The sequence below is a fragment of the Mauremys reevesii genome, linkage group 19 (assembly GCF_016161935.1).
Source record: "Mauremys reevesii isolate NIE-2019 linkage group 19, ASM1616193v1, whole genome shotgun sequence".
NCBI lineage: Eukaryota > Metazoa > Chordata > Testudines > Geoemydidae > Mauremys > Mauremys reevesii.
The window spans coordinates 21810467-21836631 of NC_052641.1; the positions used below are offsets into that span (position 1 = coordinate 21810467).

The 26165-nt window shown below is 48.6% G+C and overlaps 1 protein-coding gene across 23 annotated transcripts in view; it reads left to right on the plus strand.

Annotated features, from left to right (window-relative positions):
• The window catches only part of LOC120386847 (DAB2 interacting protein), a 374907-nt gene that overhangs the window by 265819 nt on the left and 82923 nt on the right, over positions 1-26165 (plus strand). For 14 of the 23 annotated variants that reach the window (XR_005589941.1, XR_005589942.1, XR_005589943.1 and 11 more), the window contains one exon: positions 23484-23547. The exons of the other annotated variants lie outside the window; for them this stretch is intronic. Coding sequence is in view for 11 of the 14 variants with exons in the window: in XM_039506775.1 (XP_039362709.1) it covers positions 23484-23547 (64 nt within the window). In the remaining 3 variants the exon portion in view is untranslated. The remainder of the gene's footprint in view (positions 1-23483; positions 23548-26165) is intronic. 23 annotated transcript variants of the gene reach the window in all.

A 26165-nucleotide genomic window follows, 5' to 3' on the forward strand; every position in this document is an offset into this window, starting at 1 on the left:
AGAATAATATAAAATAGTTATTCAAGAGAAGGATTTCAGAGCAGTGGGGTTTTGGATCAGGCCCATCTCAGTACAAAAAACACAAGATGTGCCATGATCACCCCTCTGAGATGCTCACCGTTCAGTAGAAGCTGCAGGACAGTGCATATCCCCTCACACAGCTGCATCCATCTCTGTCCCAACCCCCAACTTGCTGACCTCCATCACTGAGACTGACTGGCAGCATTTGTCTTTCAGACACCTTTCCAGCAGGATCACCCCGCCTGCTGATTGTTATTTGAGCAGCACGCCGCCTGCTGGCTGAGGTTCCTTTCCAGCTCCAATCGCCAGAATACGGAATTCCTCCCATTGTCACAATAGGTACCTGCAGCAGCTGGGGTTAAACTGCACTCTCACAAGTCTGGCTAAATGGCCAGGCATGCTGTGCTCAGCCCCAGGCTGGTGCAAAAAATATTTGCCTTAATTAAAATGTGAGGAGCCCAACTGCTCAGGGAGAGCGTCTTGCGTTTTAGTGACTAACACAGTGGTTCTGAGGATGTGGAAGACGAGAGTTTAGCTGGGAGGAGTGGGGCGGGGAGTGGGAAGGAGGGAGATTTGGACATACTGCTCTGCTTGCGGCCAGCTACAATGTTCCATTCCTCTGAGCACCCTCGGTTCTGCTTAGTGAGCTGAGTGGGGCTTTTTCCCAGTGGGTTTCTTCCCTTCCTGACAGAGCCACGAAGCTCCCCTTATTTCCCCTGCTTGAGCTACATCCCTCAGATTAGAAAGGTTGCTACGGTGACTGATGGGGCAGGGCAGCGGGACATTGTGTGCCCGGGGTGCTGGGCCGGGCTGGAGGCTGCTCGCCGGCCTCCACCCTCAGAACAAGTACAACGGAGCTGGAGCAACACAACCGCCTCCTCCCTCCCCCCATCCCGTATGGCCCGCTCAGTGTGACTCAGTCCTGACCTGCTGGAATCAGCCTGAGGGGTTAGAGGTGAGTTCACTGCCCACGGCCTGCTCGTGCTCTGGCCAAGAAGTTGGGGGGTGTCAGTTGTGGTGCTGGATTTCTGTGGTGTTGATGCTTGTCTGCCTGGAACTAGACTGAGGCTACCCACTAGTGTTACATGGGTCCCCAGACAGCCCTCCGAGGGTGCCAATGTTCAGTCCCACCTCCCTAGCTGTATTGTTGGGTTTAACCACAGCCGTTAGAAACTAAAACGCATAACACTGCAGTTGGGCTCCTCGCATTTTAATTAAGGCAAATATTTTTTGCACCAGTTTTATGCTGCTGCTAATGTGGGTTGTTATTAACTGAATGCTAAGGAGAGCACCACTTGTCCATCAGCTGGTGAGCCAGTCCCGAGCAGGCTCTGCCCTGTGGTGGATACAGACTGCATCTCCAGTGATGCTGGTTTAGTGTCTGTGTGCGGGACACGATGCGTCCCCACCGCCAGGCATGGTGTGCAGGAGCGGAGTGGAGGATGCCTACAGCACCATCCACACCAGGACACTGGAACGCTGGGTTCATGACAGCCACTGTCAGCAATGGGTCGCATGGGACTGGTGGTGTAGAGGGGCCGGAACCCTTTTCAGCAAGTAATTTGGACTATACCTTCTTGAAATTAACTAAATCATCTAGGAGATGCTGCAACTTTTCCCACCAGGACCTGATTGACGAAAAACACAAATTTAAGATATTTGGTGTGATAATATAATATACATGGTGTCTAAGCAAAGCCTCCTGCAACCAGGAAACACATGACTCCATTCACCTTGCTATACAGACCCACTTTCCCTGGGAAGTGTTTAGATACCCGAGTGATGGTAGCTCTAGAGAACCCTGCGATAGCTAGCTAGAAAATGAAGATGTTTCTTGAAGAGTGACAGAAGCGTGTGCGGCCCCCTACCCCTGAGCTGAAGAAGAAAGGGCCCCTTTTCCTAATGGGGAGCGGGTGACTTTCTTTCCTACAGGCAGTGGGCGCCTGACATTGGATAAGTAGCTGTGATGTGATTCATAAAAAGCTAATTTATAATATGCCAGAATATAATCCTGTTTGATCAGTGTTATTCAGTTCTTCTTTCTTTTAAAATTCAGTGCACTTAACTACTCTACGAGGGTTTATGAATGTTTAAAAATTGCTTTGTGCTCCCTAAAGTAATTTGACAAGTCTGACAGCTATTGATTAAAAACCTGAAATTATTCAGGCTGCAGGATGACTTGAGGGATTAGATAGAAAGTTTTTTCAAATGTGAAAGGAAATAAGATGTTGGAAAGTAAATATGTTCTTGAATATTTTTGAAAAATCCATTACAACTGTGAAATTAAATTGAAATTAGATACTTGGTGTGGGGATGAAGGAACTAAATGCTGGCTTTGCTATGTAGGTGTCAGGGAGCAATCCACCAGCCCAAGTCCGAAAATCTCAATTTACCCTGCAAAGTGCTAGCAAAAGGACTTTGTGATGAAAAATCCATTCAAGGTCTCAATTAGGAGGGATCTTTCGAGGAACCCATTGATGGTCCCTGGTGCCAGCCACTAGAGTAGATGCAGCCATGTGGCAGCCCCCATCCTGAGGCCAGATGCACCGCTGGGCTGATTCCAGCAGGGCTCAGGGACTGAGAGGGAGGTGCAAAGATGGGTTTGTTGGAGTTGCTGGGGCCTGGTTCAGCCCCATACTGAATTAGAGAAGCTTCAAGGCTGCCCTAACGTGTACTCCAAATGCAATTGGAAGGTGGCATCCAGGAATAGCCAGGGTATTAAATGACTCCAGCATACCCCATCCCTCCCCTGGCTCAGCCTCTGCATCTGGAGCCCCATGCAAGAGTGCCAGAAAACCAGCTATGCTCTTTCTTCCCCTCCCAGGGATGCCCTGTTTCTGGGCAATCTCCCAACAGGCCCGTAAAACAGCTGTTGGGACACTTTATCTGCGCCCCACCTGCACAAATCGGAGGTGGCTCTGGGCGTGTCCTGCTTCTTGCTGTAGCTGAATCCAAACTGGGACCCTCATGTGTCCTTGGCAGCAAGTCTATCCAGTAACATCTATCAGCTGAGCCAAAACGAAGCCTCTTCCCCTCGCCTAGCTGCCAGGTGCTGCACTAAACTGGATTCTAGCCTGAAATCAGTCAGCAGATTCGACTGTCTCCTTACAGATTAAGACACCTCCAGTACCCTGAGAAGTATCTACCCCACCTGTAGGAGTTCTTTAGGACGAGCTGAAATCCAGCAATGGCAGCTGGGATTGTGGAGTAGAGAGTTGTTCAGCTGCTGCCTGCGTTGAGAGGGTGAAGTCCCTCCTCTCCCTGCACCCCGAGAGGGGAAACAGCCCCAGATCCTCAGATCCCTTTTGAAATCAATGGGAATTAGGCACTTCAGAACCTTTGAGGACCTGGGCCAGAGACCCCTCTGAATCTGACATTCTCCTGGGAGGCAGTGACAGTGTGTTCCATGTTCTCAAGTCTCAAGAAAGGCTTCCATTATCAGGGTGGGTTATTGTTAATATTGATTAGGAAAAATGAATATTTATAAGCAGTGAAGACTCAAACCATGTGATTACTGTAGGCTAGTATGAGAGATCTGGCCACTCTTGATAGGGTGTGACTATTTGGCAAATGAGAAGAGTTCGCTAACATCTAGCCCCTGTTGTTTAACTGCGTGATTAGTGGTTGCTGCTTTCTCATTGGTTGTATTTATTCTGGCAGGTGTTTGCTGTTGATATTGTATTTTGGAATGTATTCTGAACATTATGCCTCTGTCTATGTAGATAATACAGCAGGATCTGGTATTGCTGGCCATGACTTGCAGTGATGATTCATATCTGTGGATCAAAAATTGCTTTGCAAAAAAGCTATTTCCCACTGGTGCTGCTGTGTTTGTAATAATAATAAATATCCTGTGCTTCTTTAGCACCCTCTGTTGCATGCTCTCAACACACTTTACAAACGTCAATGAATTTAGCCTCACAGCCCCCCCCCCCAAGGCGGAAGGTGTATATTTTACAGATGAAGAAACTGAGGCATAGGGAAGTGAAGTGACTTGCTTTGAGTCACACGGTGAGTCAGTGGCAGGGCTAAGATTAGAACCAGATCTTCAGACTCTCAACCCCCATGCCATTAACCTCGCACTTCCAACTTTTGTACTCTGGCTTATCAGTGGGGAAGTCATTGCGCAGAATCTCTCTGACGGTTTTGCAAGTAAGGAAGATTTTCACCCCTTTCCGAGGGCCACTCTGCTGCAGGTAGGAATGCTCAGACTTATGAGAGTCAGTTGTGACCTGCTGACATGCCTTGGCATTCCAGTGCCTTCCAGAAATGGATCTGTTCTTGCAAGATTGAGATTTTGCTTCTGTGGGTGGGGACAGGGCGTGGGGGAGTTCATGTATGGTGTGTGATGTTGTGAATATAATGATAAAGCAGCGTGGCAGGGTTACCCAGGTTGATTGATTGATTTAGGCACCCACGGAAGTTAATGGCAAACAAGAAAAACTAAAGGCCTGTGGAAGAGTTGCCTGTGTAATTGGCTTATGGCCATTGCCTTCTGCTCTAACTCAGCTTAGTTTTCGACTGGAGAGTTCTGTCGAGGTGACTAGAACCCCTTTTGACCAAAGGCACTTAGATAGAAATCCAGTGGACATTGCTGTCTGTTTCAGTGATCATGCCTGCACTGGTTGGTAGCCACATACCACTCACTGAACTCTGGAAGTCCTGTCCCTGCATGCACTGGGCTCAGTGTAAAACCCAGGAGGGGTTCACTGGGGTCTGATTTCTTCTTTAGTTGGCTATTGCATGGAGCTCATGTGCAGTGTCATTTGACTGTGAACGATGTTCTAATACTGTTCGCGTGCATGACCCTCGGTCAACAGCAAAAAATCAGCTAAAAAATGAGGGAAGAGAAAGCAGAACTTAAAACCTTGTTACTGCTGGGAAAGATCCATGCAACACTCAAGACCAGCAATCTGTCATTCCTGCAGCAAGCCCGGATTATGCTTCAGTGCTCTACCTCCAAAGCAAAAGTCAGTAATAGTACTGACCCTGGGTGCACTCTGAACTTAGCTATCTCTGATTAAATGAGTTTTTCTTTCCTCAAGCATGATTTAGTTCTTATCTTCAGAATGAAGGCTTTAAGGTAAGAAAGTGTAGAGACATTGAAGGACAATCCCCCCCCCCCCACCACCACCACACACACACTCACTTATAAGCTAGGACCTGATGACGCAGCTCAAAGATCAGTCTTCAGTGGATTCCTATCTTGGAATTATCCTCTTTTCTGCTGCAGTGACAGGAACCTCCTTGATCAGAAGAACTTTTCCCCCTGCTCCACTGGTAATGAGAGTGTGGAATGCGTAACTCTTTGCTAATCTTGTCCCTGCGCCTCAAGGCGAGGTGGCGAGCATGATAAGGACCCTGCAATTGTACGTATAGTGGAAAGTCTCCCAAGCATGGGATGAATGTCATTAATGGATTTATCCATCAGCGGAACTTTCTGAGATGTTTAAAGCAGAAGGACAATGCCAGGGTACTGAGACTGGGGCTATGTTTGGAGAGTTAGCCTGGCGCTGCCTAGGCCACCAGCGTCTGTGTGTGGCAGTGACAGATTCCTGGTGGAAGGGACTCTGAGGCACTCTGCAGCATCTCCTGCCGCTTCCTACCAAAAGGAAGTCCCACCCAGGCCTCCTCAACTAGAAGTTTGGTGGCCGCAACTCGAGTTCAGCCTCTTTACGGGCAGAGGAATGTTGTGTAAAACCCTCTTACAAATGCATCTATGCTCCATGGGGAAACTGTGGAGGGGCAGCGTGACAGCAGTAGGTTGGTGGTTTCTTGCTTGTCCTTGCAGTGGTTTAGCAAGTCCAGAGGCCAACGCAGTTCTGAGCAGAACTGTTAGCGTACATGCACAGCGTGCCATAGAGCCTGTACCAGTGCATTCTGGGACACCAAAAGCCCCTAATCCATGGTGGCCAGCCCCACTGCTGGGAGCAGACCCTCTAAAGGCAAGGCACTGCATGTGTCAGGGGATCAGTTGCAGCATTTATAACTTCCCATCCACAACAGGGAGGCATCACTGTAGGTGGCACAATTAACCTGGACCTACACAGAAGACCTTACTGCAGGCACTGAAACCAGCCCGTGCCACCAATACCTGTAAAACACTCAGGGCAACATCATCCATGCTGTGCAAGCCCTAAGGCATCATTTGCTACCCTATTTCTGTCTGGCGGCAGACAGGCCATTACTCTACATCTCCAAGCCAAGGCTGTCAGCGTTTCATTTTAGGCTCACCTGCCTAACCAGGGAAAACCTGTATTCTGGCCTGGAGAGCCAGGTGGAGAAATACGCCTCATGGGCAGGGTGCTGGAGCTTCGCCTGGTCTCATGAGTTAGCAGTCCATGCCTGTTAAATCAGCAAGGACCAAATATAGACACATAGCAGGAGACTATTGCCGGTTGGCCATTTATTTGTGAACCTCTGTTTACAAGTGCTTTGGTCTTGGAAGAGAAAAAAAATGAAGAGATTTCTAATGAAGTGCCTTGTAAAAATCCGTATGTCAGTGATTTCCTGTTTAGGTAATTGTGTTTAGGCCTTGATCCTGCAGCATACAATGCCTGGGCAGATTCTGTGCCCACACAGAACCCCATTAGATACAGAGCAGCTCCAGGCAGGTTCGCCAGTCTGTCTGTGCTTTGTATATTGAAGACTCAGAGCCTTATTTTGTAAAATAATCGTTTTACTTAAGCTTAGTACCAAAGATACACAATCTTTAGCCATCCAGCTTTTAGCAAGAGAATAAACACAGTGAATATTTTTATACATATTTGTATGTAGTGTACTACTCTGTAAATACATTTCTATGGGATTTTATATTTGTAAAAAAACATAAATCTAATTGATTTGTTTCACAAGGAACTGTGCAAATCCACTGCTAGGAATAGGTTTGCTGCTACTGGCCAATTGAATCTGCTCATTTCCTGGAAAGTCATCCAACCACTACTTTCCTAATTTGATTGCTGCTGTTCAAGTGTTTCTGTGCCGCGCTGGCATGGCATCCTGACAAATGCTTAAGGATTCTGAGGCGGCATTGAAATTACTTCTGTGTATGAATCTAGCAAAACTTGTCAGAAATGATTCTGCTGATCTCTTCATTAGGGTTTTGTGGGGAGTTTTACAAAGACTTGGTAGAGTAGAATTGAGTAGCACAGGTTAGGAAGAGAGTAAGACTTGACTGAGGGATGTACAACAATCTGCTCTGAGTCTGCTGTCCTCTGTTGGACTAAATAAATGCACTGGACAGCTTTACATTTCTTCTGGTTCAAACCCCAAACAATATTTTAACATTTTCGTTTTCTTTTCCCCCTGTGTAAATACAAAGCATGTTTGCCAATCGCAGATCAGATGGAATGATGATCATTACATATTTAATAGCACCATCAATATAATTACGTGGCTCTGATGTCAGTTCTGGTGTAAGCGTATAGCTTTCTCCTAACACTTTGGTTATGTAGTATGGTCATGTTTTCATCTGATGAAAGCAGAGGCCTTGTCCCGTGGTGAAGAGAGGTCTGAGCTGCAAGTTTACTCAACACATTGTTCTTCATGGGCAGTAAATACACCTCTACCTTGATATGACGCTGTCCTCGGGAGCCAAAAAATCTTACCGCATTATAGGTGAAACTGCGTTATATCGAACTTGCTTTGATCTGCTGGAGTGTGCAGCCCCACCCCCCAGAGCACTGCTTTACCGCGTTATATCCGAATTCGAGTTATATCAGGTCGCGTTATATCGGGGTAGAGGTGTATGTCTTCCTAAGCCATTGTCAATGTATCATTTGTTTAAGGGAAATAGTTTATGGTTGACAAGAATATTTAAAGACTTCTAATGTGGGACAAAGTAAATACCTTGTGGAGTACAGTAGGTTTCCTTAAAGGGACATTGGCTAGAATGGGTAGGGCCAATGTTTTACTTAGCTTTAAAATTTTATTTTCATTTTGTTGTTTTGATCCCTTAAAAATTATCTCACAAGTAGAGCTGGATGAATAGGGGATTGTAAGACAAGGGGGGGAAATTCAGGTTGAGCCATAAACAAAAATTTTCAAAATTTTTAGTGAATTGAAGAGTCAGGAAAAAATTATTTGGGGTTGAACAAAATGTTTAGTTTCTATTTTGACCATTTTAAAATGTTTTTGAAATTTTTAAGAATTAAACTAAAGGAAATTTTGAAATGAAAAGGGTTTTCAAACTAAAAAATTGATTTTTTTTGTTTTGAAAATGCTGCAACAAAACATTTGGATTTGAATTCATGAAACGTTTTGATGTTATTGAATCTGCATTTTTATCCGGAAAAAAGTGTGAGCTGAAAAATGTTGCCGGGTTCTGTCTGGAAGTACTTTACAGTACTAATTCCCTGGCACTGCAGCTTACAGGGGTGTTCCTGCAGTGTAGTGAACTGTTGCCCTGAGGTGCTGTAATGTTTTGCAAAGGAGGGGGGGGGGGAAATAGTTCAGCGTTCTACAGTAATGAGCCCAAACACTCCAGTTGAGATATTTATTTGTGCAGTGTTTGGGGGCCATTCCTGTAGTGCCCATATTCTTTTAATAGGGCCCCCTTCAGAGTTCTGGCTGCAGCATTGTGACTGCTGCATGCACTGCCCCCACCTTCTGCTCCTTGTGGGCTGATAGCTTATTGAAATGCACATGAATCTATGTCAGGTACTGGGAGAAATGGAATCCTTGTACATTTCAACTAAAGTATCTGCAGGAATAAAGCAGGCAGGCAGAGCTGAGCTGCAAGGGGAAGGGAGAGAGCAACATTCATGGGACACTTGTTAGCCAAGGCACACCCAGCTAGGTCATGTATTTGTCTTCCCAGCCTTGGCACACCTTCCCTTTTATTAACAGAGAGTCCAGTGTTCAAACATTTCCAAGCTGCTTTTAACGATTTTAGAAAACTGGGCTGTTCTCTGAGAAACAGTTTGTCTGGATCTCATGTAAATCAAACCAGGGTTGTTGTGTTGCAAATCTGGAAGGTCACTGGATGACAGGAAAACAACTGTGAATTAAATGGATGCGATTCTGCTCCCCTTGCACCAACATAAGGGCCCAATCTGGAAACTCTTAGGCATGTATGTAGTCCTCTTGGAGTAATGGAATTACTCATGGGAGTAAAGCTGCTCACAGGCTTCCGTGTTTGCAGGATCTGGCCCTCAGTCAGGTAACTCAGACTCCATTGAACTGATGGGTACTGTACCAGTATAAAGCAGGTGTGAGAGAGAGGAGACTTTTTACTGGAGCACGACCATTTTGTTTGTTTAATATTCTAAAAGCAGAGCTAATAGCTATTTTTATCTCTTTCTCCCTTCCCACGTACACAGTCTCCGGTGATGTTTAGCTTGACAGGCCGAGCTGCAGTTATGATGCCCAAAATCTTGAAACTGTCATGGAGTGAGGAGAGAATAAAATCCCTGGCTTAGATAAAAGAGCCAGGGAGTCGGAAATGCTGCGTGCGGCACACTTCTCAGTCCTCAGAGAGGCTTATTAAATTACACTGGGGAAGCCTTTATGGTGCACAGCTAAAATGGCTTTCAGGCTCCACTCTGGCTCTCATTGGATTGCATAGTTGTGATGAAGCTACTTCCACAGCTCCACAATCAAAGGCGTTAAAGCTTTTTTCCCTCTCTTTCAAGATAGAAGTGACGCATGGTGTTAAAGATAGGCCAGGACTAGTTCGACCACGTATAGAAAGTATCTCTTGTCCAAAGGCATCAGAGTACTTTCCAAACATTCATTCCTTCTCACAGCCCTCCTGTGAGAGAGGCCTGTGAAATTAGACCCATTTTACCCAGTGGGGAAACAGAGGCAGATAAAGGTTAGTGATTAGTTGGGGTCACAGAGCAAGTCAATAACAGAGCTGAAAATAGACCTCAGAAGTCCTGGGTCCTGTGGATCCTCAAGCTTGCAATTTCCTCTCGTTACTTTATTTGGGCTTGACACTAGCATTTAACACCAAAGTAATTTGCCTCTTGTGGCTGGGATTTGTCTGCATGTATATCTCAAGGTGGGGTTCCCAAAGCCTCCCCAGAGCATTGCTAACATTTTGGTCGATACCTGATATTCACCACCTTTGAGTTTCAGGGTCAGGGCTGCTGAGTTTTGTAAACCTCGCCAGCAGTGCTGTGTCTAGGAGTGTGCTGCGGTGGTTTCATGGGATTTGATGCAAAACCCAGTCGTTTAGTTGAGTTTTGGAGTTTGTTTAAAACTCAAAGTGAAACAGGGACGAGCGTGGAAGAGTGACTGAGAACCAGCAGGGTCAGAACAGGAGCAAATATTTGTCCAACCTCCCGTGAAACAAAATACTGACTTTCACCACAACTGGAGGCAGCAGCCCGTGTAAACTCTGGGCAGGGCTGGTGTGATGAGCGTCGGGTATCAGCCAGAGCACAGACACCTCTTTTTATTTGGCATGTTCTGAATGATGTGGTTTGGAACCAGTTTTAGCACCAAGCCTTTTCCCCATCTCTGCCAGCATCCTGAGTTTTATTCGTGTGCTCTCCTCAAGCAGGATCCGAACGCTAAGTCGTATGCGGCGTTTGGGCCCCTCTGTGGGCTTCCATAAGGGTCTGTTTTCCTTTCGATAAGAGGAGAACATTGTTCATTACTGACAAAAACAGATGGGTAGTGAATGAATCGTCTTTCCCAATCTCCCTGCTAAAGTGTATAGTTAATTAAACATCAGCAGGGATCATAGATGTGTGTGCTTAGCAGAATGTGCTCCACCTGGAGAGTACACTGCTCGGGGTTGGGAATAGGGGTGCAGTGCCTCCTCTGCTCGGTCAAATCCCATGTGCCTTGGATGCTCCGTGACCAGTGTATGTGGCTGAGGGCTAACACTTCATGTATGCAGTGTAAAAGCCTCGTTGGAAAACTCAGCTAGCACCCCAGCTAACGGTCACAGAGAGGCCAGGGACCGAACTGGGCCAGGATGCTGGCCCAGATGGTCCTGCCCCATCTGATTGGCAGTTCAGTGCCAGGGAAGCTTGCTCTGCTGCCTGCCTTGTACCTGTTCTGGGCAGAAACAGAAGCTGCCGCTCTCCCGAGGGCTGGTGTTAACACTTTTCACCAGCTCTTAGCTCATTTAGAAAACAAAACAAAACCTACATTAGCATCCACTCATTTGTAAAACATGGACTTGCTCATTGTGGGCCCTTCTGAGAGAAGGCACTTGGCAGGTCCTCTGAAGTTCTCTATATGCTGCATGGCGACTGTGAGTGCTTCTGGTTTTTTAGCAGAATCATGTGGGCTGGACAGGAGCAGGGCGTCTTCTCCATTGCACTGCACTGGGGCAGAATTGATTTCAGTGTCCTTGTGCTGTCCCAAATCATCAGCAGATCAAATCCCTGTAAATTGTCACCTTGTGAATTTCTCAGCTGCCTGAAGATGCTAATAAATCCTAACCCCTTTTCTCAGTTGCTGGTTTTGATTATTATGACGCTTGCAATGTAATGATACTATGCCTGCTCCGCCCCTCTCTAACTGCCTTCACCCCTGCGGGATGTGATTGGTCTTCCTTCTGCTATGTAAATGAGATGCGACCCTAGATTATGGCGTGACTCAGTCACAGGAAGTAGTAAATTACTCATAAACAGACAGGGTTCTTTCATGTTATTCCCACTGAGGAGGTGATGATTTCCTAATGGGTAGAGTTCTGAGAGCAGGGCCATGAGCTCTGCCATCCAGCCAGGGACTGGAGTGAGTCAGGCTCCCATGAGACCTTTCCTTTCTGTGTGTTTGTTTTAAAGCCACCAGCAATGGAATTAGTCTGGTGGATGAAGTCAGGTAGCTGCGAATACAGCACAGTCCATGCTCTGGGGAGCTGGATGGCTCAGGGGATTGATAACTGGTAATGGAGCCTTTCCCCATGCCACCAGTTTGAACCCTGCACAGGCTGAGCTCCTTCAGGGCTAATATCAGTAACCTGATCCCAGGCCATTTCTAGAGGCCCACACCATAAAACCTCCATTACCTCTATCAACCTGGTTAGCAGCTCCAGCAGCATCCTAGGCTGGAACGAAGGGGATGGTGCTTTCCCCTCTCAGGGGTGGAGGTCAGGAGGGCTCATTGGCAGGCCCGAGCCGTGGCTAAAGAGAGCCTGTTAGCCTCTAGGTCTGTCAGTCCACCCGCTACCATCAGCACTAAACTCATGGAGTGTTGGCTGGTCAGGCTGCTCCCGATGGGCCTTCAGTGTTCTGTGAGCCCTGCTCGCCCTGGGGAGGAACCTCGCTTTGCTGTAGACAGGATAGATGACTATGGCCTGCCCCACTTTGCCCGTTCAGAGGGGCCAGCACGGTGTGTGTCCACACAACACACTCTTCAGACTGTGCTCCCACAGTTCTATGGAGCCACGTTGGCACGCTGGGGGCACAGCTTCAGAATCGGCTCTGACTCATGGCTCCAGCCACCGGGAGATTTGCCTGGAGTTTCCCTCTGGGTGGGGCAGCGCTAGTGAGGATGGTGGCTTTGAGCTCTCGGTTGTGCTGACAGGCGACGGCGGTTGTGACTCCAGCTGTGGGCGGGCTGGACTTTGCTTCGTGGTGTTAATGGTGCAGTGGCATGTATGGTTGGGAACTCACCTGCTGCAAAGAGAGCCGGGCAGTCTCTGCCTGCTGGGTTGTGAGGATGGGAGGGTCAACTCACAGCTAACCAGCACCGCGCTGCAGGAGGTTGGTGAGTCATGCTGACATTCGAGGGGGAATTGCTTATTCCATGACCAGCCTGGGCCCACCAGCGAGACTGTCTGCCCCAAGCCACTGTCCGTAACAGGGGCTCTTCCCGTTGGCTTCCTGTCCACGCTTCCCCGGTTGATGTGCTGCCCGCCCTGCTAGCTGCGTTGGCTATTTCAGCAGAGGGCGGAAGGGCAGGCAGAGATGCCCTCTGTGAGCTTTCTCTGCCACCTGCCCTCACTGCTCTCACTGCCCCAGATTCCAAGTGGCTTTGGGTGTGTGCCGGGCTCCCCTCCTTTTGGGGGGCTGTGTGTTTGTAACGGGACCTTTTATTTCTTTGGCCCACTTGCTGCTTAACCCCTGGGCTGGCAGTGAGGGGCATGTGTAATGGGGCAGGGTGCTTGCTGGGGGGGGGAATGGGGTCTGAAGAACAGGGACGAGTTCGTCTGTAACTGGACCCCAGTGTCTCAGAGACCCCGATGTTTGGGGAACTGTGCCCCCTTTGGTCTCGATCCTCCTGAAAAGCCGTTATTCCCCCTAGTCCTGGCTTGTCAGTGTTGGGAAGGCTCTTCTGGACCCAGTCCCTGTCATACACAGGAGAGAGCCCGGTTGTGGTGGGATAACACAATGGGCCTGTCTGCAAGGAACACAGCAAGGCAGATGCTGCAGCGCAAACAGGGATGGGTGTCTGTGGCCTCTTCCTTGCTGGCATCTCTGGTGCCTTGGAGCAACCTGGCAACACGCTGCAAAATAGGATGATTGTTAAAGACACTTGAACCTACAAATCTGCCTGCTGCCTCCCCCAGTGGATCGTGATTTACCATTTTCCCAAGTAAATCTCCCTGCTAACAGCTGACTGACAGGTCTTCAGCATCCGCTGAGCACTCTGCTAGCTACACCTCCCCAGCCTGGCCCAAAGCCTGAGCTGGTGCAGCCTAGGGAGAGGCTGCAGCCCTTTGAACACCCTGCCTTCCGTCTTATCTCACCTTAGGGTTCAGCACAGAAAGGTATGCTGCACTTCACAGGCCCTCTGCTAAGTATACATGCAGAGGGCCAGATTCTGATTTCGGCTACAAATCCAGAACATCCCTTCAGCAGGGTTACCTGGGGATTCCTCCCGTGTAACAGAGCAGACTATGGCCCTTAGCATTCAAATTGAGATTGGTGCACTGGCTCTGCCCTCCGGAGGAAGGAATTCTTTTTTTTTTTTTTTTTTTGCGGTGTGTCAAAACTTTATTAAATATACCCCACCCCAGTAGCACTGGGGAGCCCAGCCCACTTGCGTTCCAGACAGAAACAGTAACACAGCCGGGCTCAGTTAAAATACAGGGGATGCTAAGCAAGGGGGCCTCCAAACACAGAGCGAATCACAGCTCATGGCTACAGTGCGTCCCCAGAGCATCCGTCGCCATCCGCCAGCTTCAGCCTGAGGTAGCGCATCAGGTTCTGGCACTCCCGGGAGTCGGCAGTCACCACAGCAGGGATGGAGGAGAGCATCTCTTTGATCTTCTCTTGCATTTCCTCACGGCTCCTTAGCACCATCTGGGCATGATGGAGTTTCCCCTCCAGGATTCTCCTTTGGTCCTGGTAGTCACGCTGCGTCTCCAGGAGTAGCTCCCTCAGCTTGTTCACCTCCTGCCACAGCCAGACTTTCTCCTGGACAGCGTCAGCATCCAGTGGTGTTGTGTTGGGCTCCCGGCCCCTCACCTCCTCCCACAGCACCTCAGCCTCCGTCTCCGCACGCTGGAGCAGGTGCTTCAGGTGAGAGACCTCGGCCTTCAGATTCGTGACTTCTCCACTCCAGTCAATGAGCTGCAGCATCTTCTCCTCCTGTTGCCGCACGATGTCCTGCAGCTCCTTCTCGGTCTGAAACCTGACTCCCAGGGTCTTGTTTAGCGGAGGTCGGGTCCCCATGGAGATTGCCGGCCCCCCCTGCGGAGAGCGCGGCGAGGGCGGCCCCGGGCCCCGCAGCGAGGGCGCGGCGGAGTGGGAGCCTGGCGCCACCCCACGCCGCCGCCGCCTGGAGGGTCACGCCGGGTGTCTCTTGTGTCCAGCCTGTGACAGAGCTCTGACCTTGCTCCTGTGGGTCTTGCGCTTCTAGGCGGTTTCACTAGCCTCAGTGGCTCACTGTGACCCTCCACGTAGCCCTTCTCTCTCTAGGGCCAGGGTTACAGTCTGCTGAGCCCTTTTCATCATAGGCCTGCAAGGAGGTTGGTGAGAGAACTCCCCCGGTCTCTGTTCAGCCTCCTGTCCTGACAGGGACCTGACTTCCCCTTCCAGGAGCTGTTCCTGTAGTGGTGGGTTGGGGGGAACCTGGGCCCACCTTCTACTCCGGGTTCCAGCCCAGGGACCCTAATGGTAGCAGTTGTTGGCAGCCAACCTTTCACTGCCAAAATTGCTACATTTCCCTGGGCCACTTCCCCACAGCTCTCCTGCTTCTCCCTTCTTCACCCTTACCTTAGAGTTCCTTTAATGATGATTTTAGGGTGTCTTCAGTAACCAGCCCTTCAGCCGCACTTCCTCTCCTCTGGCTCCCCGACTCCCCTGCCTGACTGGAGTGAGCCCTTTGTATAGTATCAGCAGGGCCTTAATTAGAGTCAGGTGGTCACATTAACTGAATGGCCTCCCCTGACTCTTTACAGCTTAATTAGAGTCAGGTGTTCTCATTAGCCTGGAGCAGCCCCTGCTCTGGTCAGTCAGGGAACAGAAAACTGTTAATCCAGTGGCCAGTATATCTGCCTTCTGCTATTCTGCTGTACCCACCTGGCCTGGGTCTATCACAAGCCCCAGAAGGCCCCGGGCCGGGCCCCGCTCCAGGACCTGTCGCTGCAGCAGCTGGCGGCGCCCCCAAAGCAGAAGTTTCCTGGCAGCGGGATGGAGTCGGCGAAGCCCTCGTGTCTCACGTCGCTGCGGCTGCAGGCATCGATGAAGAAGCACTGGAGGCTCGACCACATTCACCAAGGTTGAACCTGCTACTCCCCCGATGCCAGCAGAGATCGAGGAGAGCCTCCAGGAGACTGTCCTGGAGCTGAGAGCTGCTGTCTCTCATCTCATCACTGTGAGCTTCCAGAGCCAGAAGGCGGCACATCATGAGGTTCAGGAGCTGCAGGCTAAAATCTGTGACCATCAGTACCAGCTGGAGAGCCTGGAATCCAGGCTCCAGGCAGAGATCGATGCCCGGGATGCAAACCTTGCCAAGCTAAACAAGACCCCAAGGAAGGAATTCACATCCTGGCTCAGGAGTGAAAGTGGTTTGTGGCCTGCTCCTTTGTGGGTGTCAGTAATTTCATACAGTAAAACACCCACCCTTGTGGTAACCTCGTTTTCAGGGTCAAAACCTGCGTGGAATAAAAATGGTTTGAACATGTTACAAAAAACAGAACAAAGAATGTTTTGTGTTTTTCCCCAGAGAGATTTTAACCCTTCCCCTGCAAACCCAACAAAGCAGCCTTGGGCCACAGCTGGGGAGCCAGCAAGGAAAGGAATCGAATGGAAAGCCAGCACGTTTCCCCCGGGGATCCGTCCCCACGTACGCTTAATCCAAAGGAATCAGGACTGGCCTCTGATGAAGCAGGGCCCAGACAATGCCCCGTGGAAGCTCTGCAGCAGTTATGACGTAGCCAGAACTGAATCCGGAGGAGGCTAGAGTCCACAGCTCACTGACTCAATGGGTGGCAGCTGACATTTACACAGCTCTGCTTTTTATTACTATTTTTTTAATCAAACGGTATCCGACCGGATACAGGGAAAGTTCTGTCGCACGATACACCCAGCAGGTACAGAAACATCCCCATTCTCACCACTTTTCTGAACACATCCAAAGTCTTCAGTGTATTTGTCTCTGCCTTGGAGAGAGCTGGGCAAGGGGCCAGCGACCCCTGGCCCTTACAAAGTCCTTCTTGCTTACATGCTGAACTCATGACCCATGACTCATGTAAGAAAAAAACTGTATTGTAAAGATTAGGAAGTGAGTTTTCTCCGCTCTTGTAATATGACACCTAGCTCTGACCCGGCACTTGGAATTCGAAAACATTTTAGCAACATCAACTAATCCTGTGATATGAAGGGTCACGACCCTCCTCTTTCCGAAGGGGAAATGGAAGCACACACCGGTGAAGTGACATGATCCAGTTTACGGAGCGCTGGGATAAGGATGCAACATTTCCTCTCTGTCCTTGCTTAATCTGCTAGAGCCCGATGCCCTTTCCGTGTTGTTGCATAGAGATTTGAATAGAACTCATCCCTCTGGCTGTGAGATTCTTCTCAATTATTATGTTTTCGACAACATTTAGCACTGATTTCCTTTCCTCCTCTTTTCAATGCATTTCTCCGCCACGTTCTCCTGCCCATGGCAACCTGTTCCCAGCGGGGCTGCATAATCTGGACTGGAGATGGGCTATCCTAGCCTGCCTTACTTTGAAGTACAGTGATTTAGTCTTGCAATGTGACGGTCATCTATGAACCCTGCTCAGTCTGTGCCTCACTTCTGGGTCTGCAGTCTAACCTTTTTGGTGTCTTACAGCCTTCTATCCATAAATTGTGTTCATTAGTCAGACTTTCAGAGGGTAGCAGCAAGTGTGGGTTGAGGATAAGCATGACTAGGTCCTTATCCACGTTCCCCTCACAGGCATGTACAGTAATTTCATTTAAGGCTGTGGCAGGATTTGACTTTTCAAGAATTTCTGCATTTTGTAAGTATTAATAATAATTTTTTAGCTCCAGTGTTAAAAGTAGTTGCCCCTGGACTTGCAGGGGGTTGCAGAAACAATGCCTGCAGGCTGCAGAATGACACCAGCGTTCCTGCACTGTGAAATCTCCCACTGTATTTTCTGATTGGGGGGCATGGAGCAGTGGGATTCAGCCTTGAAAACTGGAATCACTATTCCAAAGCAATTGCCTGGGCTCTGAACAACGCTCGCTCAATCCTCCTTTGAATATCGTACAGCGCTCATCTCCCAGGCTACCTTGATCAGTAGGAAAATCATCCATCAGGAATGGACTCTGAGTGAAAGTCAGTAAAGAAAAATGGAGATGTCAGTGAAAAATCACGAGGTGATTTATAAAAATAGGTTTCCGTTGCCTGTGTGTGTTTCTGGGCTCTGCGGGGATTTTTTAATCAGGATTTACGGCCTTTTGTGCGATGGTTGAAATGTGGTTTCTGTAAAAACTGACATGTATGACTGCAGATAAGCCTGTCTGGATCCAAAAGTCAGACCCATGCAGCTTCCAGTGGGCAGGTTTTTCGATGGAACTTGGATAGATGTAGAAGTGCTCTGAGTCTGGTCAGTAAGATGTTAAACTGTCAGTGGAAATTGAGTTTTGTCAGTAGGTAGTTGTGGAAGGGGAGGAAGAGGAGATTGTTGCTGGTTGCAGTGAAAACCCTGGCCTATAAACGTGGGAGCTGAATCCAGAAGGCAAAATTAGAGGGCTAAGTGTGTTCATCCAATCAAGCACTTTGATTGGCTTAAACGTTTCTTAGTGCTTTATAATCTCCTTTTAACTGCTCCGCATACACTGTCCAGATTATAAGGCATGAAAATGCAACAAGCCTACTGAATATCACAAGAGCTCATGTGCTGTAGAGTTTTAGTGTGAGGAAAGCAGGGGACGTGGCAACCAGAATCTCTCTGTTATAGCTGTGAAAAGAGTGTTGAGAATAACAAACTTAATAGACCTGAATCTTCTCTTTCCATTTGAAGGGAAGAGCTTCAGAATTCATATACGGAGGGGGATGTCCTTTATACCCATAAAAGGCACAAGCAGTCTGTCTGGCTATGATGCAGACAGGCAGTTGGAAGAAATTAGCTGTATCTGCTAGTGCTGGCTTTGTGTGGGCCTGTATGGACAAAATGCTTACAGTCAAATAAACCCCTCACTTTTATTTCCCTTTAGAAGATGGTTTCATTAAGAACATAATAATAAAAAAGATCAGAAGTGGGTCTTGGAGAACATAAGCATCATAGTCCCAGCGCAAATGTCATGGGGAATAACTGATTGCTTTTCCTGTCTGATGAAAAGGCATCGTTCGCCATATATAGCAACTGATGAGTGGAGCAAATGATTATCTTTTGTAAGGGAACCATCATAAGTGTCAAATAGGATGACTCACACATTTCCTTTTACTTATTTATTTTGGTTTTTAAAGATTTTTGTATTTTTTTTTTAAGGAACAAAGGAGAGGTGGAAATACATTTAATGTCATGAAACAATCTCCAAGTTCAGCTGCTGCCTGTAAAACCCTGGGTTTTATATATGCAAATATTTTCATTAAGAAAGATAAAGCAGCGTAAAATGCTGTTTAGATGCTAATAAGTTCATTTGTATTTGTTGTACCCAAATCATATGATTTTAAAAGGCGACTATCAAGTGTTTTAGACCTAAAATTGATAAGATGGATCCTGCAAATGCTCACCAGCTTGAGCTGTGCTTAGTCTTGTGCCTGGTAAGGAACACTCTGCATGGTAGTACATATTTGCAAGTTCAGGCTCTGGGTTTAGGAGAAAAAAAGAGACTTACAAAACCTGATAGAAATAAAAAATATTAATGATTAACAAATGAAACCACAGTGAAAACGTTTCTTGTTTATTTCAGTTTCCCTTTGTTTGCCAGAGACCCAACACAAAAGCTTAGTGCTAGTGAATGAGCTAGTGCAGTTTAACCAAAGGTGAAACTGATTAGAAACAGAAAGCGAAACTGACCAGTCTAGTTTCACACTCCATGATAAACAAGTGCAGAGAGTAAAGAGGCATCAATCACAGGCTAAAGATAGTTTCAAATTAAATATACTTTGATTCAGAGCCTGATTTTCAGATGTGGTGGACAACCACAACCCCAGGTGCTGACTTTTATTTTTCCCAGTGGGTGTGCCACCCCTGCTCCATCCCCTGCCCCCACCTCCCCATCTCTGCTTTTCACCTTCCCCCCGAGTGCCTCCCGCCAGCTGCCAGATAGCTGGTCGGAGGCCCTGCCAAACAGATGTGGCCAGTGGGTGCTGAGCAACCCCTATTTTTTTTCTGTGGGTGCTTGAGCCCCAGAGCACCCACAGAGTCGATGCCTCTGCCCACAACTCTGCAGCTGAAGTCAACTGTGTTCAAATTGTGGCTCCTCAACATCTCTACAAATCAGGCACATTTTTAATAACATTAGGGAGTGAACTCGTTTAAAAAAATCTATAATTTTTATCTTGCTATTGTTTCTCTAATCTTCAAGGCCTGGGTGGTTTTCTGTGCCCTTCACCTCTGGATTAACTATTTATCTGAAACTGAATGGGAGATAAAAATAAACAAATGTACCACAGTCAAGGTCATTTTGCCATTTGCTGGCATTTCTCTAGCACTGGGACTTTACAGGTGAGGTTCCACAGTGGGCTGCTTGGAGCTCAATGCAATGGCATCTGCCCCCCATTATTGGCGGCGCTAGGCCGAGCGTGGTTTGTTGGTTTATTGTCTGCCAGGTGTTGAATGTATGTCATGGGTTGGGAGATCAAACAGCTCAGCCTCCAACTTTTTATCCGACTTGAACAGATTGTGGTAAATAGCTCAGATTAAGTAGATGAGCTGAACTGACAATGACTAGATGTGAGCGCTGGCGAGGCCTGACTGGAGGAGCTTCTGCCTTCAGCCAGCTGCACTGGGCAGAAGTGGCAGCAATAGAAATAGTCTTGTTGTCCCCCAAGCATTGTTTCAGGGTCTGTCTTTGAGCCAGTCCCACCTCAGCGTTCAGGAGTCAGGGCTGCTTCTCATCTGAACTCTTCGGCTAGAATATAGGACGAAGGTAATTTTTTCCTCTCAAACTATCACAGGGACTTTCAAACCAAACTAGAAACCAGAGGGAAATATCCTCCCCTTGGTCTGTGCCGGCATAGAGGGCGCTCTGTCTGATTTCAGTGGGAGTGGTGTATGCACATTCCTGGTCAGAAATTGGTCTAACACCAATAGAACAGGCATCTGAAGTGACCCTACAGTAATACATGCTCGTATGTAGAGCTTTTCATCAGGGGATCTCAAAGCGCTGTATGAAAAAAGGGCAGTATCATTATCCCCATTTTACAGCTGGCGAAACTGAGGCACGCAGAGGGAATGTGAGTGGCCCAAGGTCACTCTGCAGATCAGTGGCGGGAACAGAACCCAGCTCACCTGAGTCCCAGTTGGGTGCTGTGGACACTAGGTCACAGCACCTGCCTTAACACACCACTGTGCTCCACCCAGCACACTTGAAAAATGTCCCTGTGCTAATGCAGCCTAGAGCTCATGAGGCAACCCTATAACTGCAGCATAATGCAAATGGCCCTAGTACCTGTGATCAGCCCTACAGTGACAAGGGTACACAGCCTGACACACCTTAATAAAAAATTGTTGTACTCAGCCCTGCAGACATGAGCCACTCTACCAGTTGGAATTATACTGACTAGCACGGGATTGGTTGAGCTTTTTAAAACGAATATTGTGTCTTTCCTGGCTTTTGACAAGAGTTTAGTCTGAACTCCTGAAACGGGATGGAACTGACTTGAGTAACCCCACTCTGCAGCTTTAATCACTCAGGTCAGGTGATTGAGCTTCCTCTGTGAATGGATGGAGTTGTCATAAAGCCCAGACATCACAGCCAATATAGAGTGAATGGACTCTGGCTTTAATGACCTGGAGAAAAGTAAACACAGCAGCAGCTGGAAAGGTCACTTCCCAGCTGGGGAAGGGGAATGGCTGGTCCTAGCATCCTCCCCGTCCCATCTGACTTCAGCAAACCCAGATTAACCCAAGCTCATTTTAAATCCACAGAAGAGAATCTCCTGGTTCTCAGTAGAAATGGAACTCTCTGTAATCATGAGCTACATGACAAATACCTGTTAATTGTGAACAAGGGCAAAACTTTGGTCTTAGGAGCCAGCCAAAGATACTATTTGACACACCGAGTGTCCGACAGGATACACTGACTCTCTTGGTACAATGGGCACTTTTAAACAAGAAGACGACTAGTGGATGACTAATGAAAGTCTTTAACTAATTTGGATGGTGCAAGTGCTAAGAAAGAGTGGGGTTTAATTAGCAACAGTAATAGTAATAAAAGCTGCCAAAGTATTTTACAACTGCATCTAACCCTGCTGAAATGGGTGGTGATGGCCCTCTACCAGGACACATCCTGATTCACAACTGGGAGGTGAGGCGAAAATTTGGCTGTAGGATATTGGGATAAATCCCGGCTCGAGGATCTTTATGACTAATAGGTCTGTGTATAGCGTTTCTATAATGCCCATCGCAGTAGTATCTAAGCACTGGGACTCTTGAGCGTAGCTTCTTCAAAGCATGGTGACTGGCAGTAATTACTGGAACAGAGGTAATGGCCCCACAGACCAAACAGGATCCCAGTTCTTAAGGTTTCAGCTGAAAGACACCGATCATCCTAGTGCTCTCTAGAACATGAAGGGTTAAGTTAGCTGTGCTTGACCTAGAACCTGTAATTGTAAGTCAGAGATCCCCAAACTGTGGGACGTGCCCCTCTAGGGGGGATTGTAGGAACTTTCGGGGGTGCAGTGGGGCCTCTGGCTGCAGCTCCAGCCTCAGCTCCTTGACCCTGTCCGCGTCCCTCCAGCCCGGAAGCTGCGGCCGCACTCCCAGCCGGGGTGGGAGGGGTGGACGTGGATGGGGGAGGGCATAACCCCGAAAAGTTTGGGGATCACTGTTCTAAGCAGTCTGCTTGTTTCAAAGCTTAGGCCAATAAACCACACCCAGCTAAGTGGATGAAATAAGGAAAATGTGAGATACGTATCAGGGAAACGTTCTTGAGGCTAGGATGTGTTAGAGGGCAGCCGAGTCTCCTGGTTGCATCTACACTATAACACACACACCCGTGCACGCACCACCACCCCCTCCGCCACGTGGCACCGAGTCTGGGTCAATTGACTCAGGCTACGGGGCTAAAAATAGCCATGTAGCTGTTCAAGCTTAGACTCCCTTGCTAGGTTTCAGCTTGGGACACTGGAAACCAAACTGGACAGTCCCTGCACGTAGCATGCAGGGAGCAGCCCTGCGTTGGCAGAGGCTGGGGGACTAGCCAACTCTGCTATCTATGGGCCAGATCCTGGGCTGGTGTGAATCCGCAGACTTCAGTGGAGCTGTGCTGATTTACACCATCTTGGGATCAGCTGCGTCTCGATGAATTGTAATGACAAGCGAGATACCAGGCGTATCTGGCGCTGGCTGCTGCACAGGGCCAGAAGCATGTGCTTGCTCAGACCTGCTTCTGGATCGTCTGATACCGCGTACAAGCGCACAAAAGGAATGGTTCTAGCGCTGGCCTGCTAGAACAGCCTGGCCGCTTGCTGCCTGTCTCCGCTGGCCCGAGTCACTGCGGCTCTCCTCTCATGCAGGGTGCCAGGGTTGTTCCAAAGTTCAGGTCTTGTATTTTAGCGCCATGCCAAAATGATAACAAGTTAGTAAAACTGTAACTTGACCTTAGCAAGCAAGAGATAAGGAGCAGAAGGAAACAAGGCGAGCAAAGCCCCTGGCTCTCCCATACTAACCGCCACGCTTTATTGCAGCTTTAAGAGAGTGGGGACAGTTGGAGCAGATGAGTGATGTTATTCAGAAGCTCTGCAGAGAGCCTTTCTTCCAGGCGGGAGTGACTCCGGGCTGCCAGGGACCTCCCAGGCTCAATCCAGCACTTAGCACTCTCCTCTGAGAATCCTAGGGCTGCTGCTGGGGCCAGAACGATTGACTGGAGCTGCCTTTTCGTTATTTTTGGCTACCCCAATAATGTATCCAAACCTGGGAAGAAGGCTAACCCTGGTGCCCTTCTTTATAGGAACTATGAATCCCAGATCGAGGACTCCAAAACCACCTCTGCGTGCCACGGCTGCTTGCAAAGGGTGAGGCTGTTGCAGAGTGCCCTGTGGGGAGGCCAGACCCCCAGAGCCCGTTAAATCCTGGGCATGGTGTGCAGACTGCAAGAAGAAACAGGCCTCTGTCTGTCCAGTTAGCAATGTGAAATCCATTGACTGGAGGTGTTGTGCCAAGCGTGCTGCTTGCCCCTGCATGGCTGGTAGGATGGGGTGAGGGGCTGTTTACTCTGGGAGGAAGGAAAGGGCCCTACTAGAATTTATTAGCAGCAAAGACTGAAGGACGGCTGGCCTTTTTTGGGTGAGTCCCACACTAATGTTTTGTCCTTCACTAGTGTCTGCCACCCAGTGATCTCAAAGCCGGTAGCACACGTTAATTAAAGCTGGCATCAGCCCCCTGAGCTAAGGGAGGGTCATTTCCCCTCTTTTCCAGGAGAGGAAACTGAGGGACATAAGTGACTAGCCTAATGTCTCACAATGAGTTAATGTCATAGCAGGGGGCAGAAGTCAGGAATCCTGGCTCCCAGTCCACAGCTGACACCATCAGATTGCTCGCTTCCTTTTTCAGAAGAATGAACCCAACTTCTTGGTTGCTGCAGGAGAAGAAGTCTGGGGATCTGGCTCCTGAGTCACTGGGCGGGAGCAGGAAGTACCTGCAGTCGGGGAGGTGGAGCTGTGCCCCTTCTCAGAGATCTGCCAGCTTCCAGCCTGCTTTCTGGAAGTGCAAAGTATTAATTATTATCGACCCTCCTCTTGGCTCTGACATGCCCTTCTCGTGCTGAGCAGCAGGTGCGGCTGGATGCTGGGATTGTCCCCGATCGAGGGCAGCCCTGCTTCTCGCTGTGGGATTTATGGTTTGCTGCAGACGTGGACTGTAGTCTTGGAAAGGTGGGAAAGGAAACCCCCCATAAATAACCCTCGGGATGGTGACATGTGGGTGGTTTTTCGTGCAGTAAATAGTCTCACTTTGTTCTCAATGAGTAATGGAGGGATCTGTCTACACCTGTGGAAATGTGTTGGTGTGGGCTGGAGAAGGGGGATGGAAACCAGGGCATTGTACCAAACCGTGTAGCCTCTCTCCCCTCGTCTTTGCCCGCTCTCCTCTCCTGCTCCAGCACACTTCTGCCACTGACTTACCCACTGCTCGTTTTAGGCCAGCCCTTATTTTCTGCAGTGCCTGGATTTGGCAGCTTTAGGGGCATAATTGAGAAGGAGTGGGAGTGGCTGGTAGCGGCTACTTTCATCTATTCCCGGTCTGAAAGGAACCAAAAAGTACTACGTAATCCACGCGTCTGCCTGGTCTTCTCCAACCTCACAGAACTAGGAGAGCCAGAGACAACCAGAGCACTCACCTGAGCGTCCCCCGCTGCTGGCAGCCGTTCTGCTGTTAAGGGGGAGGATTCTTAGGTGGACACAGCAGATTCTGATCTTGTCAAGCTCAGGTGGGTTTGGTTGCCTCTGCAGACACCATCCTTTGCTATTGAAGGGGCCGGCACAGAGGTCAGTAACTTCGTTGCATGCATTCCCTAGGGTTGGAAGATACTGGGCAGCCTCATCTTTGGGGAGGCTGCTGGATTTTCCCCCTTCTCCAGTATATTTTAATATAAAGTAGAGCTTTCAAAGTGAGCATAAAGAGGCGTGGTCAGGGAGGAATAGACATTGCATAGCTTTTGCAAAAGTAAAGGGTCGTACAGCATCGGCCGTGAATAGAAATGTTCTCATGAGGTTCATCGCAAAGATTTAATCACCGAACATCTTTCACAGTGGTGTGGCTCTGAGGACATGGTGGTGACTTGATAGCAGGGATATTAGAAATACGTACAGCAGGGAGCTCAGAGAGGTTGCACAATGAGGTGAAAGGCCCTGGGCCGGTTTTGCTGGCTAGGCTGCAAAGGAGCAGCAAATGAAGAGCATGATTGGCAGGAAGCAAATTAGGTTTCTAAACTAGTTTTCAGCGGTAATCGTCCGAAGCGGTGTTAGCACCTCTGTGAGGAGAATATCTTTTTCAAACAGCTGATTATGTTGCAACACAGCCTTGGTTTGCCCTGGCCTTTTGAGACTGCTCCGGGAAACTCTGATTTTTCTGCAGGAGATGCTGTTAATTGCCCCAATGTCGTCCCTGAATTACAGGGGCCTCATTTCAGAGGGCAGGTGGGTGGCCAGCATGGCTCTTGGTTGGCTGCATTATTTCTCTGTGAAGCTAATGTGAGAGGGGAAGCTATACGCAGCTCTTGCTCCATAGCTGCGCTTCTAGCAGGGCTAACTGCTGGAATAGATGCCCTGGACTCTGCAGCCCTCTGCCGCCTGAAGAACTCTGAGCCGGCAAGCTAGAGGCAGAAGCTGATTCAGAGGCCCCATTGGAGTACAGTCACCCCAGCTCTTCCCAACCACTAGACCTGTTCCCATTCAGAGCTGCAGGAGCTCCCAGGATATTGTTGTCCAAATGTTTTCCTTGACTTAAACCGAATGCAGCAGAGCATGGTGCCATTAGGCCATTTCCCAGCTGTTTAATTGCTTCCCCTGGAGGATGGGGGAGCTGCCTTCTCCGGAGTGCATTAGTTAGTGGTTTTTGTGTCTCTCATGCCTGTGCTCTGAACAGCAGGCCAGGCCAGCACAGCAGTGCTCACCAGTAACTGTACTAACGTTGA